Source organism: Oncorhynchus kisutch, unplaced genomic scaffold (assembly GCF_002021735.2).
Source record: "Oncorhynchus kisutch isolate 150728-3 unplaced genomic scaffold, Okis_V2 scaffold3385, whole genome shotgun sequence".
Taxonomy (NCBI): domain Eukaryota; kingdom Metazoa; phylum Chordata; class Actinopteri; order Salmoniformes; family Salmonidae; genus Oncorhynchus; species Oncorhynchus kisutch.
The window spans coordinates 230,929-257,625 of record NW_022265330.1 but is presented as its reverse complement, the minus strand read 5'-3'; the positions used below and the strand labels follow the sequence as shown (position 1 = coordinate 257,625).

The 26,697-nt window shown below is 46.3% G+C and overlaps 1 protein-coding gene across 1 annotated transcript; it reads right to left on the bottom strand.

Annotated features, from left to right (window-relative positions):
* Window positions 1-9,462: 9,462 nt before the first annotated feature.
* Window positions 9,463-22,047, bottom strand: nudt19 (nudix (nucleoside diphosphate linked moiety X)-type motif 19). The gene is made up of 3 exons (XM_031820450.1): window positions 21,131-22,047; window positions 19,458-19,665; window positions 9,463-10,058 (listed from the first exon to the last, which is right to left on the bottom strand). The coding sequence occupies exons 1-3, from the start codon at window positions 21,926-21,928 to the stop codon at window positions 9,838-9,840; spliced, it is 1,227 nt and encodes a 408-aa protein (XP_031676310.1). The 5' UTR covers window positions 21,929-22,047; the 3' UTR covers window positions 9,463-9,837.
* Between the last annotated feature and the right edge of the window lie 4,650 nt (window positions 22,048-26,697).

The window sequence follows — 26,697 nt, the reverse complement described above, 5'->3', positions numbered from 1 at the left end:
ACTACCACTACTACACTACCACACTGCCTTATAGGCCTACACTACCACACAGCCTTATAGGCCTACACTACCACTACTACACAGCTGTATAGGCCTACACTACCACACTACCACTACTACACAGCCTTATAGGCCTACTCTACCACACTACCACACTGCCTTATAGGCCTACACTACCACTACTACACTGCCTTATAGGCCTACACTACCACACTACCACTACTACACTACCACACTACCACATAGGCCTACACTACCACACAGCCTTATAGGCCTACACTACCACTACTACACTACCACTACTACACTACCACACTACCACATAGGCCTACACTACCACACTGCCTTATAGGCCTACACTACCACACTACCACTACTACACAGCTTTATAGGCCTACACTACCACACTACCACTACTACACTACCTTATAGGCCTACACTACCACTACTACACTGCCTTATAGGCCTACACTACCACACAGCCTTATAGGCCTACACTACCACTACTACACTGCCTTATAGGCCTACACTACCACTACTACACTGCCTTATAGGCCTACACTACTACACAGCCTTATAGGCCTACACTACCACTACTACACTGCCTTATAGGCCTACACTACCACTACTACACAGCCTTATAGGCCTACACTACCACACTACCACTACTACACAGCCTTATAGGCCTACACTACCACTACTACACTGCCTTATAGGCCTACACTACCACATAACCACTACTACACTACTACTACACAGCCTTATAGGCCTACACTACCACTACCACTACTACACTACCACACTACCACTACTACACAGCCTTATAGGCCTACACTACCACTACTACACTGCCTTATAGGCCTACACTACCACTACTACACTGCCTTATAGGCCTACACTACCAGACTACCACTACTACACTACCACTACCACACTACCACTACTACACTGCCTTATAGGCCTACACTACCACACAGCCTTATAGGCCTACACTACCACTACTACACAGCTTTATAGGCCTACACTACCACACTACCACTACTACACTACCTTATAGGCCTACACTACCACACAGCCTTATAGGCCCACACTACCACTACTACACTACCACTACTACACTACCACACTGCCTTATAGGCCTACACTACCACTACTACACAGCTTTATAGGCCTACACTACCACACTACCACTACTACACTATCTTATAGGCCTACACTACCACTACTACACTGCCTTATAGGCCTACACTACCACACAGCCTTATAGGCCTACACTACCACTACTACACAGCCTTATAGGCCTACACTACCACACTACCACTACCACACTGCCTTATAGGTCTACACTACCACACTACCACTACTACACAGCCTTATAGGCCTACACTACCACACTACACTGCCTTATAGGCCTACACTACCACACTACCACTACTACACTGCCTTATAGGCCTACACTACCACTACTACACTGCCTTATAGGCCTACACTACCACACTACCACTAATACACTGCCTTATAGGCCTACACTACCACACTACCACTACTACACAGCCTTATAGGCCTACACTACCACACAGCCTTATAGGCCTACACTACCACACTACCACTACCACTACCACACAGCCTTATAGGCCTACACTACCACACAACCACTACCACAATACCACACAACCACTACCACACAACCTCTGCCACAACCACTACCACACTACCACAACCACTACCTCTGCCACACTACCACTACCTCTGCCACTACCACACAACCACTACCACACAACCACTACCACAACCTCTGCCACTACCACACTACCACACTACCACTACTACACTGCCTTGTGTACCACAGAACGTGTGTCATTCAACAACCACAGCGTACGATCGGTGTCATACATGACATCATCCTATGCAACATCCTCATGTAAAAAGAAACGTCTCTCTGTATGGATCAGCTGATGAGCATAACGTTAGGACAGTTTCCTGTCTCGCTGAACGGCTGAGTTTGAGTTTGAGTTTATTTTTATTTTTACAGGGACAGTGCACATTAATCAACGTTTCAGTAAAAGTGCCGGTTTTAGCCAGCCGGCTAATTTTCAACCGCAGTCCCTGGGCAGGTTATTAAAAACAATTACAATATAGACAATAGCAACATAGAACAAGCAAGACATAGCAACATAGGACAAGCAAGACATAGCATACAGACAGAGCAACATAGGACAAGCAAGATGTAGCATACAGACAGAGCAACATAGGACAAGCAAGATGTAGCATACAGACAGAGCAACATAGGACAAGCAAGACGTAGCATACAGACAGAGCAACATAGGACAAGCAAGATGTAGCATACAGACAGAGCAACATAGGACAAGCAAGACGTAGCATACAGACAGAGCAACATAGAACAAGCAAGACATAGCAACATAGGACAAGCAAGACGTAGCATACAGACAGAGCAGCATAAAACAAAAAGCAGCAAGACAAAATTCATAAAAGCACAAAGTGTTTCCACACCTCACAAGCTACAGACAACAGACAACATGGAGAGTGGCAACACACAGCTAGGGACCATGTTCACAAATCTGATTGACCTTGAGTCCCCATTGTTATGCAGACTGTCCTGCTGGTTCTTCAGTCACACAGACAAGTGCTCTCAGGATGTTGTGAGAGTGGAAGCTTCAGACAGGATTGCAATCAGACAGAAGGAAAAGGTTGAAGAGGAATACGGTCTCTGCATCCCAAATGGGACCCTATTCCCTATATAGTGCATTACTTTAGACCAGGACCCTTATCCCTATATAGTGCACTACTTTAGACCAGGGCCTGTATGGAATAGGGTGCCATTTGGGGCTTAAACACTGTTTCCAATGAGAAGGACTGGTTTTGACTGGTTATGACTGCATTTGTCTGTTTCATGTGGGTGTAGAAATCCATATTTTTTTTAAATAAAATTTGCTTCAAATTTTTTTTTCTTTCTAGTTTCTGTTGTTCTGCTTCTCGGTGCGAATTGAGTTTTTGTTCTAAGATTGCTTCTCGGGGGGGAATGTGCCAGGTGACTCTCAGATTACTTCACCAAACACTCACCATCCAATCAAATCTCACAACAGAAAAGGTGGACTGTCGACCAATCAAATTTCAGATCAAAGCAGGTGTGGAAACCCCCCTGTGGGGTTTATGTCAACTGGACATCAAAAGTGGAAAATGTTTGCATTTTAGCTAACTCTAACCCTTTTTCCTAACCTTAACCTAATTCTACTAACCGGCTGTCTGTTCACACTGCTTTGCTTTATCTTGGCCAGGTCGCAGTTGCAAATGAGAACTTGTTCTCAACTAGCCTACCTGGTTAAATAAAGGTGTTCTCAACTAGCCTACCTGGTTAAATAAAGGTGTTCTCAACTAGCCTACCTGGTTAAATAAAGGTGTTCTCAACTAGCCTACCTGGTTAAATAAAGGTGTTCTCAACTAGCCTACCTGGTTAAATAAAGGTGTTCTCAACTAGCCTACCTGGTTAAATAAAGGTGTTCTCAACTAGCCTACCTGGTTAAATAAAGGTGTTCTCAACTAGCCTACCTGGTTAAATAAAGGTGTTCTCAACTAGCCTACCTGGTTAAATAAAGGTGTTCTCAACTAGCCTACCTGGTTAAATAAAGGTGTTCTCAACTAGTCTACCTGGTTAAATGAAGGTGTTCTCAACTAGCCTACCTGGTTAAATAAAGGTGTTCTCAACTAGCCTACCTGGTTAAATAAAGGCGTTCTCAACTAGCCTACCTGGTTAAATAAAGGCGTTCTCAACTAGCCTACCTGGTTAAATAAAGGTGTTCTCAACTAGCCTACCTGGTTAAATAAAGGTGTTCTCAACTAGCCTACCTGGTTAAATAAAGGTGTTCTCAACTAGCCTACCTGGTTAAATAAAGGTGTTCTCAACTAGCCTACCTGGTTAAATAAAGGTGTTCTCAACTAGCCTACCTGGTTAAATAAAGGTGTTCTCAACTAGCCTACCTGGTTAAATAAAGGTGTTCTCAACTAGCCTACCTGGTTAAATAAAGGTGTTCTCAACTAGCCTACCTGGTTAAATAAAGGTGTTCTCAACTAGCCTACCTGGTTAAATAAAGGTGTTCTCAACTAGCCTACCTGGTTAAATAAAGGTGTTCTCAACTAGCCTACCTGGTTAAATAAAGGTGTTCTCAACTAGCCTACCTGGTTAAATAAAGGTGTTCTCAACTGGCCTACCTGGTTAAATAAAGGTGTTCTCAACTAGCCTACCTGGTTAAATAAAGGTGTTCTCAACTGGCCTACTGGTTAAATAAAGGTGTTCTCAACTAGCCTACCTGGTTAAATAAAGGTGAAATAAATTAAAATAATAAATAAAACCTGCCGTGTTAATTCTCCTAACCTGCCGTGTTAATTCTCCTAACCTGCCGTGTTAATTCTCCTAACCTGCCGTGTTAATTCTCCTAACCTGCCGTGTTAATTCTCCTAACCTGCCGTGTTAATTCTCCTAACCTGCCGTGTTAATTCTCCTAACCTGCCGTGTTAATTCTCCTAACCTGCCGTGTTAATTCTCCTAACCTGCCGTGTTAATTCTCCTAACCTGCCGTGTGAATTCTCCTAACCTGCCGTGTTAATTCTCCTAACCTGCCGTGTTAATTCTCCTAACCTGCCGTGTTAATTCTCCTAACCTGCCGTGTTAATTCTCCTAACCTGCCGTGTTAATTCTCCTAACCTGCCGTGTTAATTCTCCTAAACCTGCCGTGTTAATTCTCCTAACCTGCCGTGTTAATTCTCCTAACCTGCCGTGTTAATTCTCCTAACCTGCCGTGTTAATTCTCCTAACCTGCCGTGTTAATTCTCCTAACCTGCCGTGTTAATTCTCCTAACCTGCCGTGTTAATTCTCCTAACCTGCCGTGTTAATTCTCCTAACCTGCCGTGTGAATTCTCCTAACCTGCCGTGTTAATTCTCCTAACCTGCCGTGTTAATTCTCCTAACCTGCCATGGTAATTCTCCTAACCTGCCGTGTTAATTCTCCTAACCTGCCGTGTTAATTCTCCTAACCTGCCGTGTTAATTCTCCTAACCTGCCGTGTTATTCTCCTAACCTGCCGTGTTAATTCTCCTAACCTGCCGTGTTAATTCTCCTAACCTGCCGTGTTAATTCTCCTAACCTGCCGTGTTAATTCTCCTAACCTGCCGTGTTAATTCTCCTAACTGCCGTGTTAATTCTCCTAACCTGCCGTGTTAATTCTCCTAACCTGCCGTGTTAATTCTCCTAACCTGCCGTGTTAATTATCTAAACCCTTGCCGTGTTAATTCTCCTAACCTTGCCATGTTAATTCTCCTAACCTGCCGTGTTAATTCTCCTAACCTGCCGTGTTAATTCTCCTAACCTGCCGTGTGAATTCTCCTAACCTTCCGTGTGAATCTCCTAACCTGCCATGTTAATTCTCCTAACCTGCCATGTAATTCTCCTAATTGCCGTGTTAATTCTCCTAACCTGCCATGTTAATTCTCCTAAACCTACCGTGTTAATTCTCCTAACCTGCCGTGTTAATTCTCCTAACCTGCCGTGTTAATTCTCCTACCCTGCCGTGTTAATTCTCCTACCCTGCCGTGTTAAATTCTCCTAACCTGCCGTGTAATTCTCCTAACCTGCCGTGTAAATTCTCCTAACCTGCCGTGTAAATTCTCCTAACCTGCCGTGTTAATTCTCCTAACCTGCCGTGTTAATTCTCCTAACCTGCCGTGTTATTCTCCTAACCTGCCGTGTTAATTCTCCTAACCTGCCGTGTTAATTCTCCTAACCTGCCGTGTTAATTCTCCTAACCTGCCGTGTTAATTCTCCTAACCTGCCGTGTTAATTCTCCTAACCTGCCATGTTAATTCTCCTAACCTGCCATGTTAATTCTCCTAACCTGCCATGTTAATTCTCCTAACCTGCCATGTTAATTCTCCTAACCTGCCATGTTAATTCTCCTAACCTGCCATGTTAATTCTCCTAACCTGCCATGTTAATTCTCCTAACCTGCCATGTTAATTCTCCTAACCTGCCATGTTAATCCTCCTAACCTGCCGTGTTAATTCTCCTAGCCTGCCATGTTAATTCTCCTAACCTGCAGTGTAAATTCTACTAAAGTGCCATGTTAATTCTCCTAACCTGCCGTGTAAATTCTCCTAACCTGCCGTGTTAATTCTCCTAACCTGCCATGTTAATTCTCCTAACCTGCCATGTTAATTCTCCTAACCTGCAGTGTTAATTCTCCTAACCTGCAGTGTTAATTCTCCTAACCTGCAGTGTTAATTCTCCTAACCTGCAGTGTTAATTCTCCTAACCTGCAGTGTAAATTCTCCTAACCTGCCGTGTTAATTCTCCTAACCTGCAGTGTTAATTCTCCTACCCTGCCGTGTGAATTCTCCTACCCTGCCGTGTGAATTCTCCTACCCTGCCGTGTTAATTCTCCTAACCTGCCGTGTTAATTCTCCTAACCTGCCGTGTTAATTCTCCTAACCTGCAGTGTTAATTCTCCTAACCTGCCGTGTTAATTCTCCTAACCTGCCATGTTAATTCTCCTAACCTGCCATGTTAATTCTCCTAACCTGCCATGTTAATTCTCCTACCCTGCTCCGAAAGGTCAAATCTGCCATAAACTGTACTCTATCTCGTCAAAACCCCTGTGGCTTCAAAACGTAGAAGTTTCTGCAGCCCACTCTGAAATCTAACCCACTCTGATGCTGAGGTGTCTGTTAAACAGCCCACTCTGACATCTAACCCACTCTGATGCTGAGGTGTCTGTTAAACAGCCCACTCTGACATCTAACCCACTCCGGTGGGGAGGTGTCTGTTAAACAGCCCACTCTGAAATCTAACCCACTCTGATGCTGAGGTGTCTGTTAAACAGCCCACTCTGACATCTAACCCACTCTGATGCTGAGGTGTCTGTTAAACAGCCCACTCTGAAATCTAACCCACTCTGATGCTGAGGTGTCTGTTAAACAGCCCACTCTGAAATCTAACCCACTCCGATGCTGAGGTGTCTGTCTGTTAAACAGCCCACTCTGAAATCTAACCCACTCTGATGCTGAGGTGTCTGTTAAACAGCCCACTCTGAAATCTAACCCACTCCGATGCTGAGGTGTCTGTCTGGTAAACAGCCCACTCTGAAATCTAACCCACTCCGATGCTGAGGTGTCTGTTAAACAGCCCACTCTGACATCTAACCCACTCTGGTGGGGAGGTGTCTGTTAAACAGCCCACTCTGACATCTAACCCACTCTGATGCTGAGGTGTCTGTTAAACAGCCCACTCTGACATCTAACCCACTCTGATGCTGAGGTGTCTGTTAAACAGCCCACTCTTACATCTAACCCACTCTGATGCTGAGGTGTCTGTTAAACAGCCCACTCTGACATCTAACCCACTCTGATGCTGAGGTGTCTGTCTGTTAAACAGCCCACTCTGACATCTAACCCACTCTGGTGGGGAGGTGTCTGTTAAACAGCCCACTCTGACATCTAACCCACTCTGATGCTGAGGTGTCTGTTAAACAGCCCACTCTGACATCTAACCCACTCTGATGCTGAGGTGTCTGTTAAACAGCCCACTCTTACATCTAACCCACTCTTATGCTGAGGTGTCTGTTAAACAGCCCACTCTGACATCTAACCCACTCTGATGCTGAGGTGTCTGTCTGTTAAACAGCCCACTCTGACATCTAACCCACTCTGATGCTGAGGTGTCTGTTAAACAGCCCACTCTGACATCTAACCCACTCCGATGCTGAGGTGTCTGTTAAACAGCCCACTCTGACGCTGAGGTGTCTGTTAAACAGCCCACTCTGACGCTGAGGTGTCTGTTAAACAGCCCACTCTGACGCTGAGGTGTCTGTTAAACAGCCCACTCTGACATCTAACCCACTCCGATGGGTACCTGGAACACATATTGAGATGTGTCTCTTGTTGTCATGACTTACCTGGAACACCTATTGAGAGGTGTCTCTTGTTGTCATGACTTACCTGGAACACCTATTGAGATGTGTCTCTTGTTGTTATTACTTACCTGGAACACCTATTGAGAAGTGTCTCTTGTTGTCATGACTTACCTGGAACACCTATTGAGAGGTGTCTCTTGTTGTCATGACTTACCTGGAACACCTATTGAGATGTGTCTCTTGTTGTTATTACTTACCTGGAACACATATTGAGAGGTGTCTCTTGTTGTCATGACTTACCTGGAACACCTATTGAGATGTGTCTCGTTGTCATGACTTACCTGGAACACCTATTGAGATGTTTCATGTCATGACTTACCTGGAACACCTATTGAGAGGTGTCTCTTGTTGTCATGACTTACCTGGAACACCTATTGAGATGTTTCACGTCATGACTTACCTGGAACACCTACTAAGATGTGTCTCGTTGTCATGACTTACCTGGAACACCTATTGAGATGTGTCTCTTGTTGTCATGACTTACCTGGAACACCTATTGAGATGTTTCATGTCATGACTTACCTGGAACACCTATTGAGAGGTGTCTCTTGTTGTCATGACTTACCTGGAACACCTATTGAGATGTTTCACATCATGACTTACCTGGAACACCTATTGAGATGTGTCTCTTGTTGTCATGACTTACCTGGTGGTCGTGCAGCTTGTGTCTCCTGTCTCCCTGGGTTTGTGTTGTTGGTGAACGTGCAGCTTCCGTTTCCTGTTTCCCTGGGTTTATGATCCACATTATTTCTGAATCCACTGGCTGATATATGTTAATTGTACAACTCAACTACTGCATTGTTTACCTAGACATACTGAGTGACAAAACATTAAGAACACCTTCCTAATATAGTTACACCACCCCCTTCTGCCCTCAGAACAGCCTCAACGTGTCGGAACAGCCTCAGTGGGTCAGGCATGGACTGGAATTGTGTCAAGAGCGTTCCACAGGGATGCTGGCCCATGTTGACTCCAGTGCTTCCCACAGTTGTCAAGTCGGCTGGATGTCCTTTGGGTGGTGGGCAATTCTTGATACACACAGGAAACTGTTGAGCATGAAAAAACGAGCAGCTTTGCAGTTCTTGACACACTCAAACCGGTGCGTCTGGCACCTACTACCCTACCCCGTTCAAAGGCATTAAACATTTTGTCTTGCCCATTCACCCTCTGATTGGAACACACACACACACACACACACACACACACACACACAATCCATGTCTCAATTGTCAAGGCTTGTAAATCCTTCTTTAACCCGTCTCCTCCTCTTCATCTACACTGATTGAAGTGGATTTAACAGGTGACATTAAATGACTTTCACCTGGACTCACCTGGTCAGTCTGTCATGGAAAGGGCAGGTGTTCTTAATGTTTTGTAGACTCAGTGGTTAATGGTGTGATAGTTCTAATGAATGTTTCATACAAAACACACTGATTAAATAAATCTGTACAATCATGTACAGAAATAATACATTGAGAGGTATTTGAAAACAAGATCAATTTCTAGAATTTAATACATTTTTTAGTTAACCTTTGTTTAACTAGGTAAGTCAGTTAAGAACAAATTCTTATTTACAATGACGGCCTAAACCGTCCACAACCAGCAGCAAGACCTTAGCAGCAGGCCTGTACAGCACAAAACATGGGTCACATCACAAATGGCACCCTATTCCCTATATAGTGCACTACTTTAGACCAGAGCCCTATGGCACCCTATTCCCTATATAGTGCACTACTTTAGACCAGAGCCCTATAGGACCCTATTCCCTATATAGTGCACTACTTTTGACCAGTAGTTTGTGTATCTCTGCTGAAAGGTCATTGGGAATAGGGTGCCATTTGAGTGTCAACCCGTCTCTCAGAGCTGACTGCTGGTGCCGGTTCTCAGGCTGGACTGTGTGAAGGGCAGCAGGTGGTTGTATTTGGGTGTGATGGTGATGACAGCAGCAGCGGTGTAGGGGTCCAAGGCTACGATACGGTGCAGTGCTGAACAGCCCTGATGAAGCTCATTAAGGCTCTGGTCTGTGTTCAGGGTCACATCCATCTGACATGACCCCTCCTCTGGGTACATCTCGTCACCTGGTAAGAGAAGGACACACACACACACACACGTTAAACAATCATCTTACGTGGATAAAGGGCACTAGATGACTGATAAAGGACACTAGATGACGTGGATAAAGGACACTAGATGACGTGGATAAAGGGCACTAGATGACGTGGGTAAAGGGCACTAGATGACGTGGGTAAAGGACACTAGATGACGTGGATAAAGGACACTAGATGACGTGGATAAAGGACACTAGATGACGTGGATAAAGGACACTAGATGACTGATAAAGGGCACTAGATGACGTGGATAAAGGACACTAGATGACATGGATAAAGGGCACTAGATGACTGATAAAGGGCACTAGATGACTGATAAAGGGCACTAGATGACGTGGATAAAGGGCACTAGATGACGTGGGTAAAGGACACTAGATGACGTGGATAAAGGGCACTAGATGACTGATAAAGGGCACTAGATGACTGATAAAGGGCACTAGATGACTGATAAAGGGCACTAGATGACGTGGATAAAGGGCACTAGATGACGTGGATAAAGGGCACTAGATGACTGATAAAGGGCACTAGATGACGTGGATAAAGGACACTAGATGACGTGGATAAAGGACACTAGATGACTGATAAAGGGCACTAGATGACGTGGATAAAGGACACTAGATGACATGGATAAAGGGCACTAGATGACTGATAAAGGGCACTAGATGACTGATAAAGGGCACTAGATGACGTGGATAAAGGGCACTAGATGACGTGGGTAAAGGACACTAGATGACGTGGATAAAGGGCACTAGATGACTGATAAAGGGCACTAGATGACTGATAAAGGGCACTAGATGACGTGGATAAAGGGCACTAGATGACGTGGATAAAGGGCACTAGATGACGTGGATAAAGGGCACTAGATGACTGATAAAGGGCACTAGATGACGTGGATAAAGGGCACTAGATGACGTGGATAAAGGGCACTAGATGACTGATAAAGGGCACTAGATGACGTGGATAAAGGGCACTAGATGATGTGGATAAAGGACACTAGATGACTGATAAAGGGCACTAGATGACTGATAAAGGGCACTAGATGACGTGGATAAAGGGCACTAGATGACTGATAAAGGGCACTAGATGACTGATAAAGGGCACTAGATGACGTGGATAAAGGGCACTAGATGACTGATAAAGGGCACTAGATGACGAGGATAAAGGGCACTAGATGACGTGGATAAAGGGCACTAGATGACTGATAAAGGGCACTAGATGACTGATAAAGGACACTAGATGACGTGGATAAAGGGCACTAGATGACTGATAAAGGGCACTAGATGACTGATAAAGGACACTAGATGACGTGGATAAAGGGCACTAGATGACGTGGATAAAGGACACTAGATGACGTGGATAAAGGACACTAGATGACTGATAAAGGGCACTAGATGACGTGGGTAAAGGGCACTAGATGACGTGGGTAAAGGGCACTAGATGACGTGGTTAAGGACACTAGATGACTGATAAAGGGCACTAGATGACGTGGATAAAGGACACTAGATGACATGGATAAAGGGCACTAGATGACTGATAAAGGGCACTAGATGACTGATAAAGGGCACTAGATGACGTGGATAAAGGGCCTAGATGACGTGGGTAAAGGACACTAGATGACGTGGATAAAGGACACTAGATGACTGATAAAGGGCACTAGATGACTGATAAAGGGCACTAGATGACGTGGATAAAGGGCACTAGATGACGAGGATAAAGGGCACTAGATGACTGATAAAGGGCACTAGAATGACTGATAAAGGGCACTAGATGACTGATAAAGGGCACTAGATGACGTGGATAAAGGGCACTAGATGACTGATAAAGGGCACTAGATGACGAGGATAAAGGGCACTAGATGACGTGGATAAAGGGCAGTAGATGACTGATAAAGGACACTAGATGACGTGGATAAAGGACACTAGATGACATGGATAAAGGGCACTAGATGACGTGGATAAAGGGCACTAGATGACGTGGATAAAGGGCACTAGATGACGTGGATAAAGGGCACTAGATGACGTGGATAAAGGGCACTAGATGACGTGGATAAAGGGCACTAGATGACGTGGATAAAGGGCACTAGATGACGTGGATAAAGGGCACTAGATGATCGTGGAGAAAGGGCACTAGATGACGTGGATAAAGGGCACTAGATGACGTGGATAAAGGGCACTAGATGACGTGGATAAAGGGCACTAGATGACTGATAAAGGGCACTAGATGACGTGGATAAAGGGCCACTAGATGACGTGGATAAAGGGCACTAGATGACGTGGATAAAGGGCACTAGATGACGTGGATAAAGGGCACTAGATGACGTGGATAAAGGGCACTAGATGACTGTAAAGGGCACTAGATGACGTGGATAAAGGGCACTAGATGACTGATAAAGGGCACTAGATGACGTGGATAAAGGGCACTAGATGACTGATAAAGGGCACTAGATGACGTGGATAAAGGGCACTAGATGACGTGGATAAAGGGCACTAGATGACGTGGATAAAGGGCACTAGATGACGTGGATAAAGGGCACTAGATGACGTGGATAAAGGGCACTAGATGACGTGGATAAAGGGCACTAGATGACTGATAAAGGGCACTAGATGACTGATAAAGGGCACTAGATGACTGATAAAGGGCACTAGATGACTGATAAAGGGCACTAGATGACGTGGATAAAGGGCACTAGATGACGTGGATAAAGGACACTAGATGACATGGATAAAGGGCACTAGATGACTGATAAAGGGCACTAGATGACGTGGATAAAGGGCACTAGATGACGTGGATAAAGGACACTAGATGACTGATAAGGACACTAGATGACATGGATAAAGGGCACTAGATGACTGATAAAGGGCACTAGATGACTGATAAGGGCACTAGATGACTGATAAAGGGCACTAGATGACGTGGATAAAGGGCACTAGATGACTGATAAAGGGCACTAGATGACGAGGATAAAGGGCACTAGATGACGTGGATAAAGGGCACTAGATGACGTGGATAAAGGGCACTAGATGACTGATAAAGGGCACTAGATGACTGATAAAGGACACTAGATGACGTGGATAAAGGACACTAGATGACGTGGATAAAGGGCACTAGATGACGTGGATAAAGGGCAACTAGATGACGTGGATAAAGGGCACTAGATGACGTGCGATAAAGGGCACTAGATGACTGATAAAGGACACTAGATGACGTGGATAAAGGGGCACTAGATGAACGTGGATAAAGGGCACTAGATGACGTGGATAAAGGGCACTAGATGACATGGATAAAGGGCACTAGATGACTGATAAAGGGCACTAGATGACTGATAAAGGACACTAGATGACGTGGATAAAGGGCACTAGATGACGTGGATAAAGGGCACTAGATGACTGATAAAGGGCACTAGATGACGTGGATAAAGGGCACTAGATGACGTGGATAAAGGGCACTAGATGACGTGGATAAAGGGCACTAGATGACGTGGATAAAGGGCACTAGATGAACGTGGATAAAGGGCACTAGATGACTGATAAGGGACTAGATGACGTGGATAAAGGGCACTAGATGACGTGGATAAAGGGCACTAGATGACGTGGATAAAGGGCACTAGATGACGTGATAAAGGGCACTAGATGACGTGGATAAAGGGCACTAGATGACTGATAAAGGCACTAGATGATGGATAAAGGGGCACTAGATGACGTGGATAAAGGGCACTAGATGACATGGATAAAGGGCACTAGATGACGTGATAAAGGGCACTAGATGACGTGGATAAAGGGCACTAGATGACGTGGATAAAGGGCACTAGATGACGTGGATAAAGGGCACTAGATGACGTGGATAAAGGGCACTAGATGACGTGGATAAAGGGCACTAGATGACGTGGATAAAGGACACTAGATGACTGATAAAGGGCACTAGATGACGTGGATAAAGGGCACTAGATGACGTGGATAAAGGGCACTAGATGACGTGGATAAAGGGCACTAGATGACTGATAAAGGGCACTAGATGACGTGGATAAAGGGCACTAGATGACGTGGATAAAGGGCACTAGATGACGTGGATAAAGGGCACTAGATGACGTGGATAAAGGGCACTAGATGACGTGGATAAAAGGGCACTAGATGACTGATAAAGGGCACTAGATGACGTGGATAAAGGGCACTAGATGACGTGGATAAGGGCACTAGATGACGTGGATAAAGGGCACTAGATGACTGATAAAGGGGCACTAAGATGACGTGGATAAAGGGCACTAGATGACGTGGATAAAGGACACTAGATGACATGGATAAAGGGCACTAGATGACTGATAAAGGGCACTAGATGACTGATAAAGGGCACTAGATGACGTGGATAAAGGGCACTAGATGACGTGGATAAAGGGCACTAGATGACGTGGATAAGGGCACTAGATGACGTGGGTAAAGGGCACTAGATGACGTGGTAAAGGGCAACTAGATGACTGATAAAGGGCACTAGATGACGTGATAAAGGGCACTAGATGACGTTGGATAAAGGACACTAGATGACTGATAAAGGGCACTAGATGACTGATAAAGGGCACTAGAGATGTGGATAAAGGGCACTAGATGACGTGGATAAAGGGCACTAGATGACGTGGATAAAGGCACTAGATGACGTGGATAAAGGGCACTAGATGACGTGGATAAAGGGCAACTAGATGACGTGGATAAAGGGCACTAGATGACGTGGATAAAGGGCACTAGATGACGTGGATAAAAGGGCACTAGATGACGTGGATAAAGGGGCACTAGATGAACGTGGATAAAGGGCACTAGATGACGTGGATAAAGGGCACTAGATGACGGGATAAAGGGACACTAGATGAACTGATAAAGGGACACTAGATGACTGATAAGGGCACTAGATGACGTGGATAAAGGGCACTAGATGACGTGGATAAAGGGCACTAAGATGACGTGGATAAAGGGCACTAGATGACGTGGATAAAGGGCACTAGATGAAGTGGATAAAGGGCACTAGATGACGTGGATAAAGGGCACTAGATGACGTGGATAAAGGGCACTAGAATGACGTGGATAAAGGGCACTAGATGACGTGGATAAAGGGCACTAGATGACGTGGATAAAGGCCAGACTAAGGCACTAGATGACTGATAAGGGCACTAAGATGACGTGGATAAAGGGCACTAGATGACGGGATAAAGGACACTAGATGACATGGATAAGGGCACTAGATGACTGATAAAGGGCACTAGATGACTGATAAAGGGCAACTAGATTGACGTGGATAAAGGGCACTAGATGACGTGGATAAAGGGCACTAGATGACGTGGATAAAAGGGCACTAGATGACGTGGGTAAAGGGCAACTAGATGACTGATAAAGGGCACTAGATGACGTGGATAAAGGGCACTAGATGACGTGGATAAAGGACACTAGATGACTGATAAAGGGCACTAGATGACTGATAAAGGGCACTAGATGACGTGGATAAAGGCACTAGATGATGTGGATAAAGGGCACTAGATGACGTGGATAAAAGGGCACTAGATGACGTGGATAAAGGGCACTAGATGACGTGGATAAAGGGCCACTAGAGTGACGTGGATAAAGGGCACTAGATGACGTGGAATAAAGGGCACTAGATGACGTGATAAAGGGCACTAGATGACGTGGATAAAGGGCACTAGATGACTGATAAAGGGCACTAGATGACTGATAAAGGGCACTAGATGACGTGGATAAAGGGCACTAGATGACGTGGATAAAGGACACTAGATGACGTGGGTAAAGGACACTAATGACGTGGATAAAGGGCACTAGATGACTGATAAAGGCACTAGATGACTGATAAAGGGCACTAGATGACGTGGATAAAGGGCACTAGATGACTGATAAAGGGCACTAGATGACGAGGATAAAGGGCACTAGATGACGTGGATAAAGGGCACTAGATGACGTGGATAAAGGGCACTAGATGACTGATAAAGGGCACTAGAATGACTGATAAAGGACACTAGATGACGTGTATAAAGGACACTAGATGACGTGGATAAAGGGCACTAGATGACGTGGATAAAGGGCACTAGATGACATGGAGTAAAGGGCACTAGATGACGTGGATAAAGGGCACTAGATGATGACTGATAAAGGACACTAGATGACGTGGATAAAGGGCACTAGATGACGTGGATAAAGGGCACTAGATGACGTGGATAAAGGGCACTAGATGACATGGATAAAGGGCACTAGATGACTGATAAAGGGCACTAGATGACTGATAAAGGACACTAGATGACGTGGATAAAGGGCACTAGATGACGTGGATAAAGGGCACTAGATGACTGATAAAGGGCACTAGATGACGTGGATAAAGGGCACTAGATGACGTGGATAAAGGGCACTAGATGACGTGGATAAAGGGCACTAGATGACGTGGATAAAGGGCACTAGATGACGTGGATAAAGGGCACTAGATGACTGATAAAGGGCACTAGATGACGTGGATAAAGGGCACTAGATGACGTGGATAAAGGGCACTAGATGACGTGGATAAAGGGCACTAGATGACTGATAAAGGGCACTAAGATGACGTGGATAAAGGGCACTAGAACGTGGATAAAGGACACTAGATGACATGGATAAAGGGCACTAAGATGACTGATAAAGGGCACTAGATGACTGATAAAGGGCACTAGAATGACGTGGATAAAGGGCACTAGATGACGTGGATAAAGGGCACTAGATGACGTGGATAAAGGGCACTAGATGACGTGGGTAAAGGGCACTAGATGACTGATAAAGGGCACTAGATGACGTGGATAAAGGGCACTAGATGACGTGATAAAGGACACTAGATGACTGATAAAGGGCACTAGATGACTGATAAAGGGCACTAGATGACGTGGATAAAGGGCACTAGATGATGTGGATAAAGGGCACTAGATGACGTGGATAAAGGGCCACTAGATGACGTGGATAAAGGGCACTAGATGACGTGGATAAAGGGCACTAGATGACGTGGATAAAGGGCACTAGATGACGTGGATAAAGGGCACTAGATGACGTGATAAAGGGCACTAGATGACGTGGATAAAGGGCACTAGATGACTGATAAAGGGCACTAGATGACTGATAAGGGCACTAGATGACGTGGATAAAGGGCACTAGATGACGTGGATAAAGGACACTAGATGACTGATAAAGGGCACTAGATGACTGATAAAGGACACTAGATGACGTGGATAAAGGGCACTAGATGACGTGGATAAAGGGCACTAGATGACTGATAAAGGGCACTAGATGACGTGGATAAAGGGCACTAGATGACGTGGATAAAGGGCACTAGATGACGTGGATAAAGGGCACTAGATGACGTGGATAAAGGCACTAGATGACGTGGATAAAGGGCACTAGATGACTGATAAAGGGCACTAGATGACGTGGATAAAGGGCACTAGATGACGTGGATAAAGGGCACTAGATGACGTGGATAAAGGGCACTAGATGACGTGGATAAAGGGCACTAGATGACTGATAAAGGGCACTAAGATGACGTGGATAAAGGGCACTAGATGACGTGGATAAAGGACACTAGATGACATGGATAAAGGGCACTAGATGACTGATAAGGCACAGGGCACTGACTGATAAAGGGCACTAGATGACGTGGATAAGGGCACTAGATGACGTGATAAAGGGCACTAGATGACGTGGATAAAGGGCACTAGAATGACGTGGGTAAGGGCACTAGATGACTGATAAAGGGCACTAGATGACGTGGATAAAGGGCACTAGATGACGTGGATAAAGGACACTAGATGACTGATAAAGGGCACTAGATGACTGATAAGGGCACTAGATGACGTGGATAAAGGGCACTAGATGATGTGGATAAAGGGCACTAGATGACGTGGATAAAGGGCACTAGATGACGTGGATAAAGGGCACTAGATGACGTGGATAAAGGGCACTAGATGACGTGGATAAAGGGCACTAGATGACGTGGATAAAGGGCACTAGATGACGTGATAAAGGGCACTAGATGACGTGGATAAAGGGCACTAGATGACTGATAAAGGGCACTAGATGACTGATAAAGGGCACTAGATGACGTGGATAAAGGGCACTAGATGACGTGGATAAAGGACACTAGATGACTGATAAAGGGCACTAGATGACTGATAAAGGGAACTAGAATTAAGTAAATGGAAGGCCCTGAATTCACGAATGGACAATCTGACAACGCTCTGAATTAAGTAAATATAAACTCTAACCTGGGAGGAGTGATATGTAGTAATCAGACCCTTCATATAAACTCTAACCTGGGAGGAGTGATATGTAGTAATCAGACCCTTCATGTAAACTCTAACCTGGGAGGAGTGATATGTAGTAATCAGACCCTTCATGTAACTCTAACCTGGGAGGAGTGATATGTAGTAATCAGACCCTTCATATAAACTCTAACCTGGGAGGAGTGATATGTAGTAATCAGACCCTTCATATAAACTCTAACCTGGGAGGAGTGATATGTAGTAATCAGACCCTTCATGTAAACTCTAACCTGGGAGGAGTGATATGTAGTAATCAGACCCTTCATATAAACTCTAACCTGGGAGGAGTGATATGTAGTAATCAGACCCTTCATATAAACACTAACCTGGGAGGAGTGATATGTAGTAATCAGACCCTTCATATAAACTCTAACCTGGGAGGAGTGATATGTAGTAATCAGACCCTTCATATAAACTCTAACCTGGGAGGAGTGATATGCAGTAATCAGACCCTTCATATAAACTCTAACCTGGGAGGAGTGATATGTAGTAATCAGACCCTTCATATAAACTCTAACCTGGGAGGAGTGATATGTAGTAATCAGACCCTTCATATAAACTCTAACCTGGGAGGAGTGATATGTAGTAATCAGACCCTTCATATAAACTCTAACCTGGGAGGAGTGATATGTAGTAATCAGACCCTTCATATAAACTCTAACCTGGGAGGAGTGATATGTAGTAATCAGACCCTTCATATAAACTCTAACCTGGGAGGAGTGATATGTAGTAATCAGACCCTTCATATAAACTCTAACCTGGGAGGAGTGATATGTAGTAATCAGACCCTTCATATAAACTCTAACCTGGGAGGAGTGATATGTAGTAATCAGACCCTTCATATAAACTCTAACCTGGGAGGAGTGATATGTAGTAATCAGACCCTTCATATAAACTCTAACCTGGGAGGAGTGATATGTAGTAATCAGACCCTTCATGTAAACTCTAACCTGGGAGGAGTGATATGTAGTAATCAGACCCTTCATATAAACTCTAACCTGGGAGGAGTGATATGTAGTAATCAGACCCTTCATATAAACTCTAACCTGGGAGGAGTGATATGTAGTAGCTGTCTGACACCATGCGGACAGGGAGCCACTGTTCACAGCCCTCTGAAGCTCTCTGTCTGGAGAAGCTGTGGAGGTTCTGCAGGGAGGGGAACCGGCACATACGGCTGAGATCATAGAACTGTGGAGGGGCAATCCACATCTCTCTGGTCTGGTAACTGTGGAGGATCTCTGGGGGAGTGGACCACTGAGAGAGAGAGAGAGAGAGAGAGGGAGATGGGAGGAGAGGAGAGAGAGAGAGAGAGAGAGGAGGAGAGGGGAGGAGAGAGAGAGGGGAGGAGAGAGGGAGAGGGGAGGAGAGGGGAGGAGAGAGAGGCGAGGAGAGAGGGAGAGGGGAGGAGAGAGAGAGATGGGAGGAGAGGAGAGGGGAGGAGAGAGAGAGAGGGGAGGAGAGAGAGAGAGAGGGGAGGAGAGAGAGAGAGGGAGAGGGGAGGAGAGAGGGAGAGAGAGGGAGATGGGAGGAGAGAGAGAGAGGGAGAGGGGAGGAGAGAGGGAGAGAGAGGGAGATGGGAGGAGAGGAGAGGAGAGGAGAGAGGAGGAGAGAGGGAGAGAGAGGGAGAGGGGAGGAGAGGAGAGAGAGAGAGGGGAGGAGAGGAGAGAGAGAGGGAGAGAGAGGGGAGGAGAGGAGAGAGAGGGGAGGAGAGAGAGGGAGAGGAGAGAGAGGGAGAGGAGAGAGAGGGAGAGGGGAGAGAGGGAGAGGAGAGAGGGAGAGGGAGAGAGGAGAGGGGAGAGAGAGAGGGGAGAGAGAGAGAGGGGAGGAGAGAGAGAGAGGGGAGGAGAGGAGAGAGAGATGAGAGGAGAGAGAGAGAGAGAGAGAGGGAGATGGGAGGAGAGGAGAGAGAGAGATGAGAGGAGAGAGAGAGAGATAGAGGAGGAGAGGGGAGGGGAGGAGAGAGAGAGAGAGAGAGAGAGAGGGGAGGAGAGAGGAGGAGAGAGAGAGAGAGAGGGGAGGAGAGAGGGAGAGGGGAGGAGAGAGAGAGAGAGAGGGAGATGGGAGGAGAGGAGAGAGGAGGAGAGAGGGAGAGAGAGGGGAGGAGAGGAGAGAGAGGGGAGGAGAGGAGAGGAGAGAGAGAGAGAGAGAGAGAGAGAGAGAGAGAGAGAGAGAGAGAGAGGAGAGGGGAGGGGAGGAGAGAGAGAGAGAGGGAGATGGGAGGAGAGAGGAGGAGAGAGGGAGAGAGAGGAGGAGAGGAGAGAGAGGGGAGGGGGGAGGAGAGGAGAGGAGAGAAAGAGGGGGGGGAGAGAGGGAGGGAGAGGAGAGGGGAGGGGAGGAGAGAGAGAGGGAGAGTGGAGAGAGAGAGGGGAGGAGAGAGAGAGGGAGAGTGGAGAGAGAGAGGGGAGGAGAGAGAGGGAGAGGGGAGGAGAGAGAGGGAGAGGGGAAGGGAGGAGAGAGAGAGAAGGAGAGAAGGGAGGAGAGAAAGGGAAGGAGAGAGAGGGGAGGAGAGAGAAAGGGAAGGAGAGAGAAAGGGAAGGAGAGAGAAAGGGAAGGAGAGAGAAGGGAAGGAGAGAGAGGGGTTTAGGTTAGACTAAGATCAAATGAACAGTTTACAACAATATTATGAACTGATAAAGACATCATGAATGAATATAGAGTCACTTAAACCTTTGAACACAACAATAAAATACACGTTCACCTTACTAAGCTATGGTATCACCTTAAAGTGCACAATTTCCTTCTCGTCTTGTAGGGTGTGAGGTGGTGTTTCTTGCAAGCAGCACATGTAGAAGGCCGTGTCGTACCTCCGCTGTTTCGCATACACACCAGTAGGGGTCAGCCAGTTACCCCATTCATGCAGAGCCCAGATGTTAGGTAGACACTCCAGCTCCCTACACATTCTGATGAAGTTAGAAGGGTTCTCGTTTACCAGCACTCTCCATTTAGCCAATTCACTCTTGTCACAGAGATCAGTTATTCTGGTTAATTCGGGTTGACTGTATCGGTTGTTCTCGATGCTGTTAAATAAAGTACTCTCTTCCTCTTCCTCTTTTGACACGACTAGAAGTACACCGGACTCCTCGAACGTTTCCCTCACTGCACAGATTCTAAATGCGACGTCACCTGGAACGAGAGAACCCAGTTTCTTCCTGTCAGTGGCGAAGATGGGAGGTCTCGTCTCCGGCGGCTGTTTCACAAATCCAAGTCCAAAATTCGGTGAGAGCCGAAAAGATTGAAAAAGATCAAGCCATTCACTTGAGAAATCTGACGGATCCACCAGACCGCCGGGAAAGACATAAGCATTCGGCATGAAACCACTCGTACCGCTTCGTTTCAACAACAACACTTCATAGTCGAAGGCTGACCTGTCAGGCAAGTTGGAGTGCTCACTGATCGCAGGTGCAGAGGTGCCTTTATCGACACACCTTGTCAAACTATCTACAGGGAGTTTATGTCTCGTACCAGCAGCTAGTATGACCGTCGCGGCCTCCTTCCAGTGTCTCAGAGCCGTATTCATCTTTTGCTCGTTTTATTCTCTCATTTCCAATAGTGTTATTCTGAAGCAAATTCCACAACACCAACGTCAAATGTTATTGTGTTGATGTGTCGTCATACGAGCAGGAAGGTCAAGGGCGTAGAAGAAGAACCGTGTTTCCGGTGTCTTCTGTTACTACGCCACCTACTGTTGTGGATGACTGATCTTACCATAGCCTCTATCAATGCAGGTCATGATGCTGATTAAAGTGGGTGAAGGTTCGAGTTCAGGAAAGTGATTGATATTTGTGGTTAGTATTTTTTTGGCAAAGAGATAGTTTAAACTTTTTATAAGATGACAAATGAATTGATTTGTGGGATTGAATTACAATTGAAGGGTAAACTGTTTTATTCACAACACAACTCACTATCCTACTTTTCAACTCCGAGAAGAGAAGAGGTTTTGAAACTGTTGAATTCAGTAGTATAAAATCTACATTCAGTTTAGAGTGACACGAATACATCACACAGTAGGCAGTATAAGATGAACCGTGTCCCCAGGTTCAACTGGCAGCTGGTGGACGAGATAGAAGACAACAAGGGACAAATATGTCTTTTAACTTGTCAAATACAATTTAAACCTTAGACATAGATTATATACAAGTGCTTGAACAGCGCAAACATGAGGGATTTTTAACAATGTCGAGGACAAATAAAAAGCAAAAAAATATGACATCATTTTGGTCCCTTAAATTCTCTCTAGTCATGAACAAGAACAGCATGTTGTCAGCGTCTCCAATGATGCCCCGTTCCCTAGGGCATAGGGTGTGATTTGAGATGGCGCCCCGTTCCCTAGGGCATAGGGTGTGATTTGAGATACAGACCAATGGCGCCCCGTTCCCTAGGGCATAGGGTGTGATTTGAGATGGCGCCCCGTTCCCTAGGGCATAGGGTGTGATTTGAGATGGCGCCCCGTTCCCTAGGGCATAGGGTGTGATTTGAGATGGCGCCCCGTTCCCTAGGGCATAGGGTGTGATTTGAGATGGCGCCCCGTTCCCTAGGGCATAGGGTGTGATTTGAGATGGCGCCCCGTTCCCTAGGGCATAGGGTGTGATTTGAGAAGCAGACCAATGGCGCCCCGTTCCCTAGGGCATAGGGTGTGATTTGAGAAGCAGACCAATGGCGCCCCGTTCCCTAGGGCATAGGGTGTGATTTGAGAAGCAGACCAATGGCGCCCCGTTCCCTAGGGCTTAGGGTGTGATTTGAGAAGCAGACCAATGGCGCCCTGTTCCCTAGGGCATAGGGTGTGATTTGAGATGGTGCCCCCGTTCCCTAGGGCATAGGGTGTGATTTGAGATGGCGCCCCGTTCCCTAGGGCATAGGGTGTGATTTGAGATGCAGACCAATGGCGCCCCGTTCCCTAGGGCATAGGGTGTGATTTGAGATGGCGCCCCGTTCCCTAGGACATAGGGCGTGATTTGAGACACAGACCAATGGCGCCCCGTTCCCTAGGGCATAGGGTGTGATTTGAGATGGCACCCCGTTCCCTAGGGCATAGGGTGTGATTTGAGATGGCGCCCCCTTCCCTAGGGCATAGGGTGTGATTTGAGATGGCACCCCGTTCCCTAGGGCATAGGGTGTGATTTGAGATGGCGCCCCCTTCCCTAGGGCATAGGGTGTGATTTGAGATGGCGCCCCCTTCCCTAGGGCATAGGGTGTGATTTGAGATGGCACCCCGTTCCCTAGGGCATAGGGTGTGATTTGAGATGGCGCCCCCTTCCCTAGGGCATAGGGTGTGATTTGAGATGGCGCCCCGTTCCCTAGGGCATAGGGTGTGATTTGAGAAGCTGACCAATGGCGCCCCGTTCCCTAGGGCATAGGGTGTGATTTGAGAAGCAGACCAATGGCGCCCCGTTCCCTAGGGCATAGGGTGTGATTTGAGAAGCAGACCAATGGCGCCCCGTTCCCTAGGGCATAGGGTGTGATTTGAGAAGCAGACCAATGGCGCCCCGTTCCCTAGGGCTTAGGGTGTGATTTGAGAAGCAGACCAATGGCGCCCCGTTCCCTAGGGCATAGGGTGTGATTTGAGATGGTGCCCCGTTCCCTAGGGCATAGGGTGTGATTTGAGATGGCGCCCCGTTCCCTAGGGCATAGGGTGTGATTTGAGATGCAGACCAATGGCGCCCCGTTCCCTAGGGCATAGGGTGTGATTTGAGATGGCGCCCCGTTCCCTAGGACATAGGGCATGATTTGAGACACAGACCAATGGCGCCCCGTTCCCTAGGGCATAGGGTGTGATTTGAGATGGCACCCCCTTCCCTAGGGCATAGGGTGTGATTTGAGATGGCGCCCCCTTCCCTAGGGCATAGGGTGTGATTTGAGATGGCGCCCCGTTCCCTAGGGCATAGGGTGTGATTTGAGAAGCAGACCAATGGCGCCCCGTTCCCTAGGGCATAGGGTGTGATTTGAGATGGCACCCCGTTCCCTAGGGCATAGGGTGTGATTTGAGATGGCACCCCGTTCCCTAGGGCATAGGGTGTGATTTGAGATGGCGCCCCCTTCCCTAGGGCATAGGGTGTGATTTGAGATGGCACCCCGTTCCCTAGGGCATAGGGTGTGATTTGAGATGGCGCCCCCTTCCCTAGGGCATAGGGTGTGATTTGAGATGGCGCCCCGTTCCCTAGGGCATAGGGTGTGATTTGAGATGGCACCCCGTTCCCTAGGGCATAGGGTGTGATTTGAGATGGCGCCCCCTTCCCTAGGGCATAGGGTGTGATTTGAGATGGCGCCCCGTTCCCTAGGGCATAAGGTGTGATTTGAGAAGCAGACCAATGCCGCCCCGTTCCCTAGGGCATAGGGTGTGATTTGAGATGGTGCCCCATTCCCTAGGGCATAGGGTGTGATTTGAGATGGCGCCCCGTTCCCTAGGGCACAGGGTGTGATTTGAGATGCAGACCAATGGCGCCCCGTTCCCTAGGGCTTAGGGTGTGATTTGAGAAGCAGACCAATGGCGCCCCGTTCCCTAGGGCATAGGGTGTGATTTGAGATGGTGCCTCGTTCCCTAGGGCATAGGGTGTGATTTGAGATGGTGCCCCGTTCCCTAGGGCATAGGGTGTGATTTGAGATGGTGCCCCGTTCCCTAGGGCATAGGGTGTGATTTGAGATGGCGCCTGATAAGCAGAGCCTATATGTCTTCAATATACATTGGCAGTATCCTAAAAGCAAATATGTCCTCCTAAAAAGAGTTCAAACACAGAGGGCCATTATATAGACCATATCCATTGGCGATAGTCTCAAGGGAGAGAAACAGACAGGATTCCAGCATTTCCAACATTATGACACAGTACCTTCATTATGAGACAGGACAGTACCTTCATTATGAGACAGGACAGTACCTTCATTATGAGACAGGACAGTACCTTCATTATGAGACAGGACAGTACCTTCATTATGAGACAGTACAGTACCTTCATTATGAGACAGGACCTTCATTATGAGACAGGACAGTACCTTCATTATGAGACAGGACAGTACCTTCATTATGAGACAGGACAGTATCTTCATTATGAGACAGGACAGTACCTTCATTATGAGACAGGACAGTATCTTCATTATGAGACAGGACAGTACCTTCATTATGAGACAGTACCTTCATTATGAGACAGAACAGTACCTTCATTATGAGACAGGACAGTACCTTCATTATGAGACAGGACAGTACCTTCATTATGAGACAGGACAGTACCTTCATTATGAGACAGGACAGTACCTTCATTATGAGACAGTACAGTACCTTCATTATGAGACAGGACAGTACCTTCATTATGAGACAGGACAGTACCTTCATTATGAGACAGGACAGTACCTTCATTATGAGACAGTACAGTACCTTCATTATGAGACAGTACCTTCATTATGAGACAGTACAGTACCTTCATTATGAGACAGTACAGTACCTTCATTATGAGACAGTACCTTCATTATGAGACAGTACAGTACCTTCATTATGAGACAGGACAGTACCTTCATTATGAGACAGGACAGTACCTTCATTATGAGACAGTACCTTCATTATGAGACAGGACAGTACCTTCATTATGAGACAGGACCTTCATTATGAGACAGTACCTTCATTATGAGACAGGACAGTACCTTCATTATGAGACAGTACCTTCATTATGAGACAGGACCTTCATTATGAGACAGGACCTTCATTATGAGACAGTACCTTCATTATGAGACAGTACCTTCATTATGAGACAGGACCTTCATTATGAGACAGTACCTTCATTATGAGACAGTACCTTCATTATGAGACAGTACAGTACCTTCATTATGAGACAGTACCTTCATTATGAGACAGGACAGTACCTTCATTATGAGACAGGACAGTACCTTCATTATGAGACAGTACCTTCATTATGAGACAGGACAGTACCTTCATTATGAGACAGGACAGTACCTTCATTATGAGACAGGACAGTACCTTCATTATGAGACAGGACAGTACCTTCATTATGAGACAGTACCTTCATTATGAGACAGGACAGTACCTTCATTATGAGACAGGACAGTACCTTCATTATGAGACAGTACCTTCATTATGAGACAGTACCTTCATTATGAGACAGAACATTACCTTCATTATGAGACAGGACAGTACCTTCATTATGAGACAGGACAGTACCTTCATTATGAGACAAGACCTTCATTATGAGACAGGACTGTACCTTCATTATGAGACAGTACCTTCATTATGAGACAGGACAGTACCTTCATTATGAGACAGTACAGTACCTTCATTATGAGACA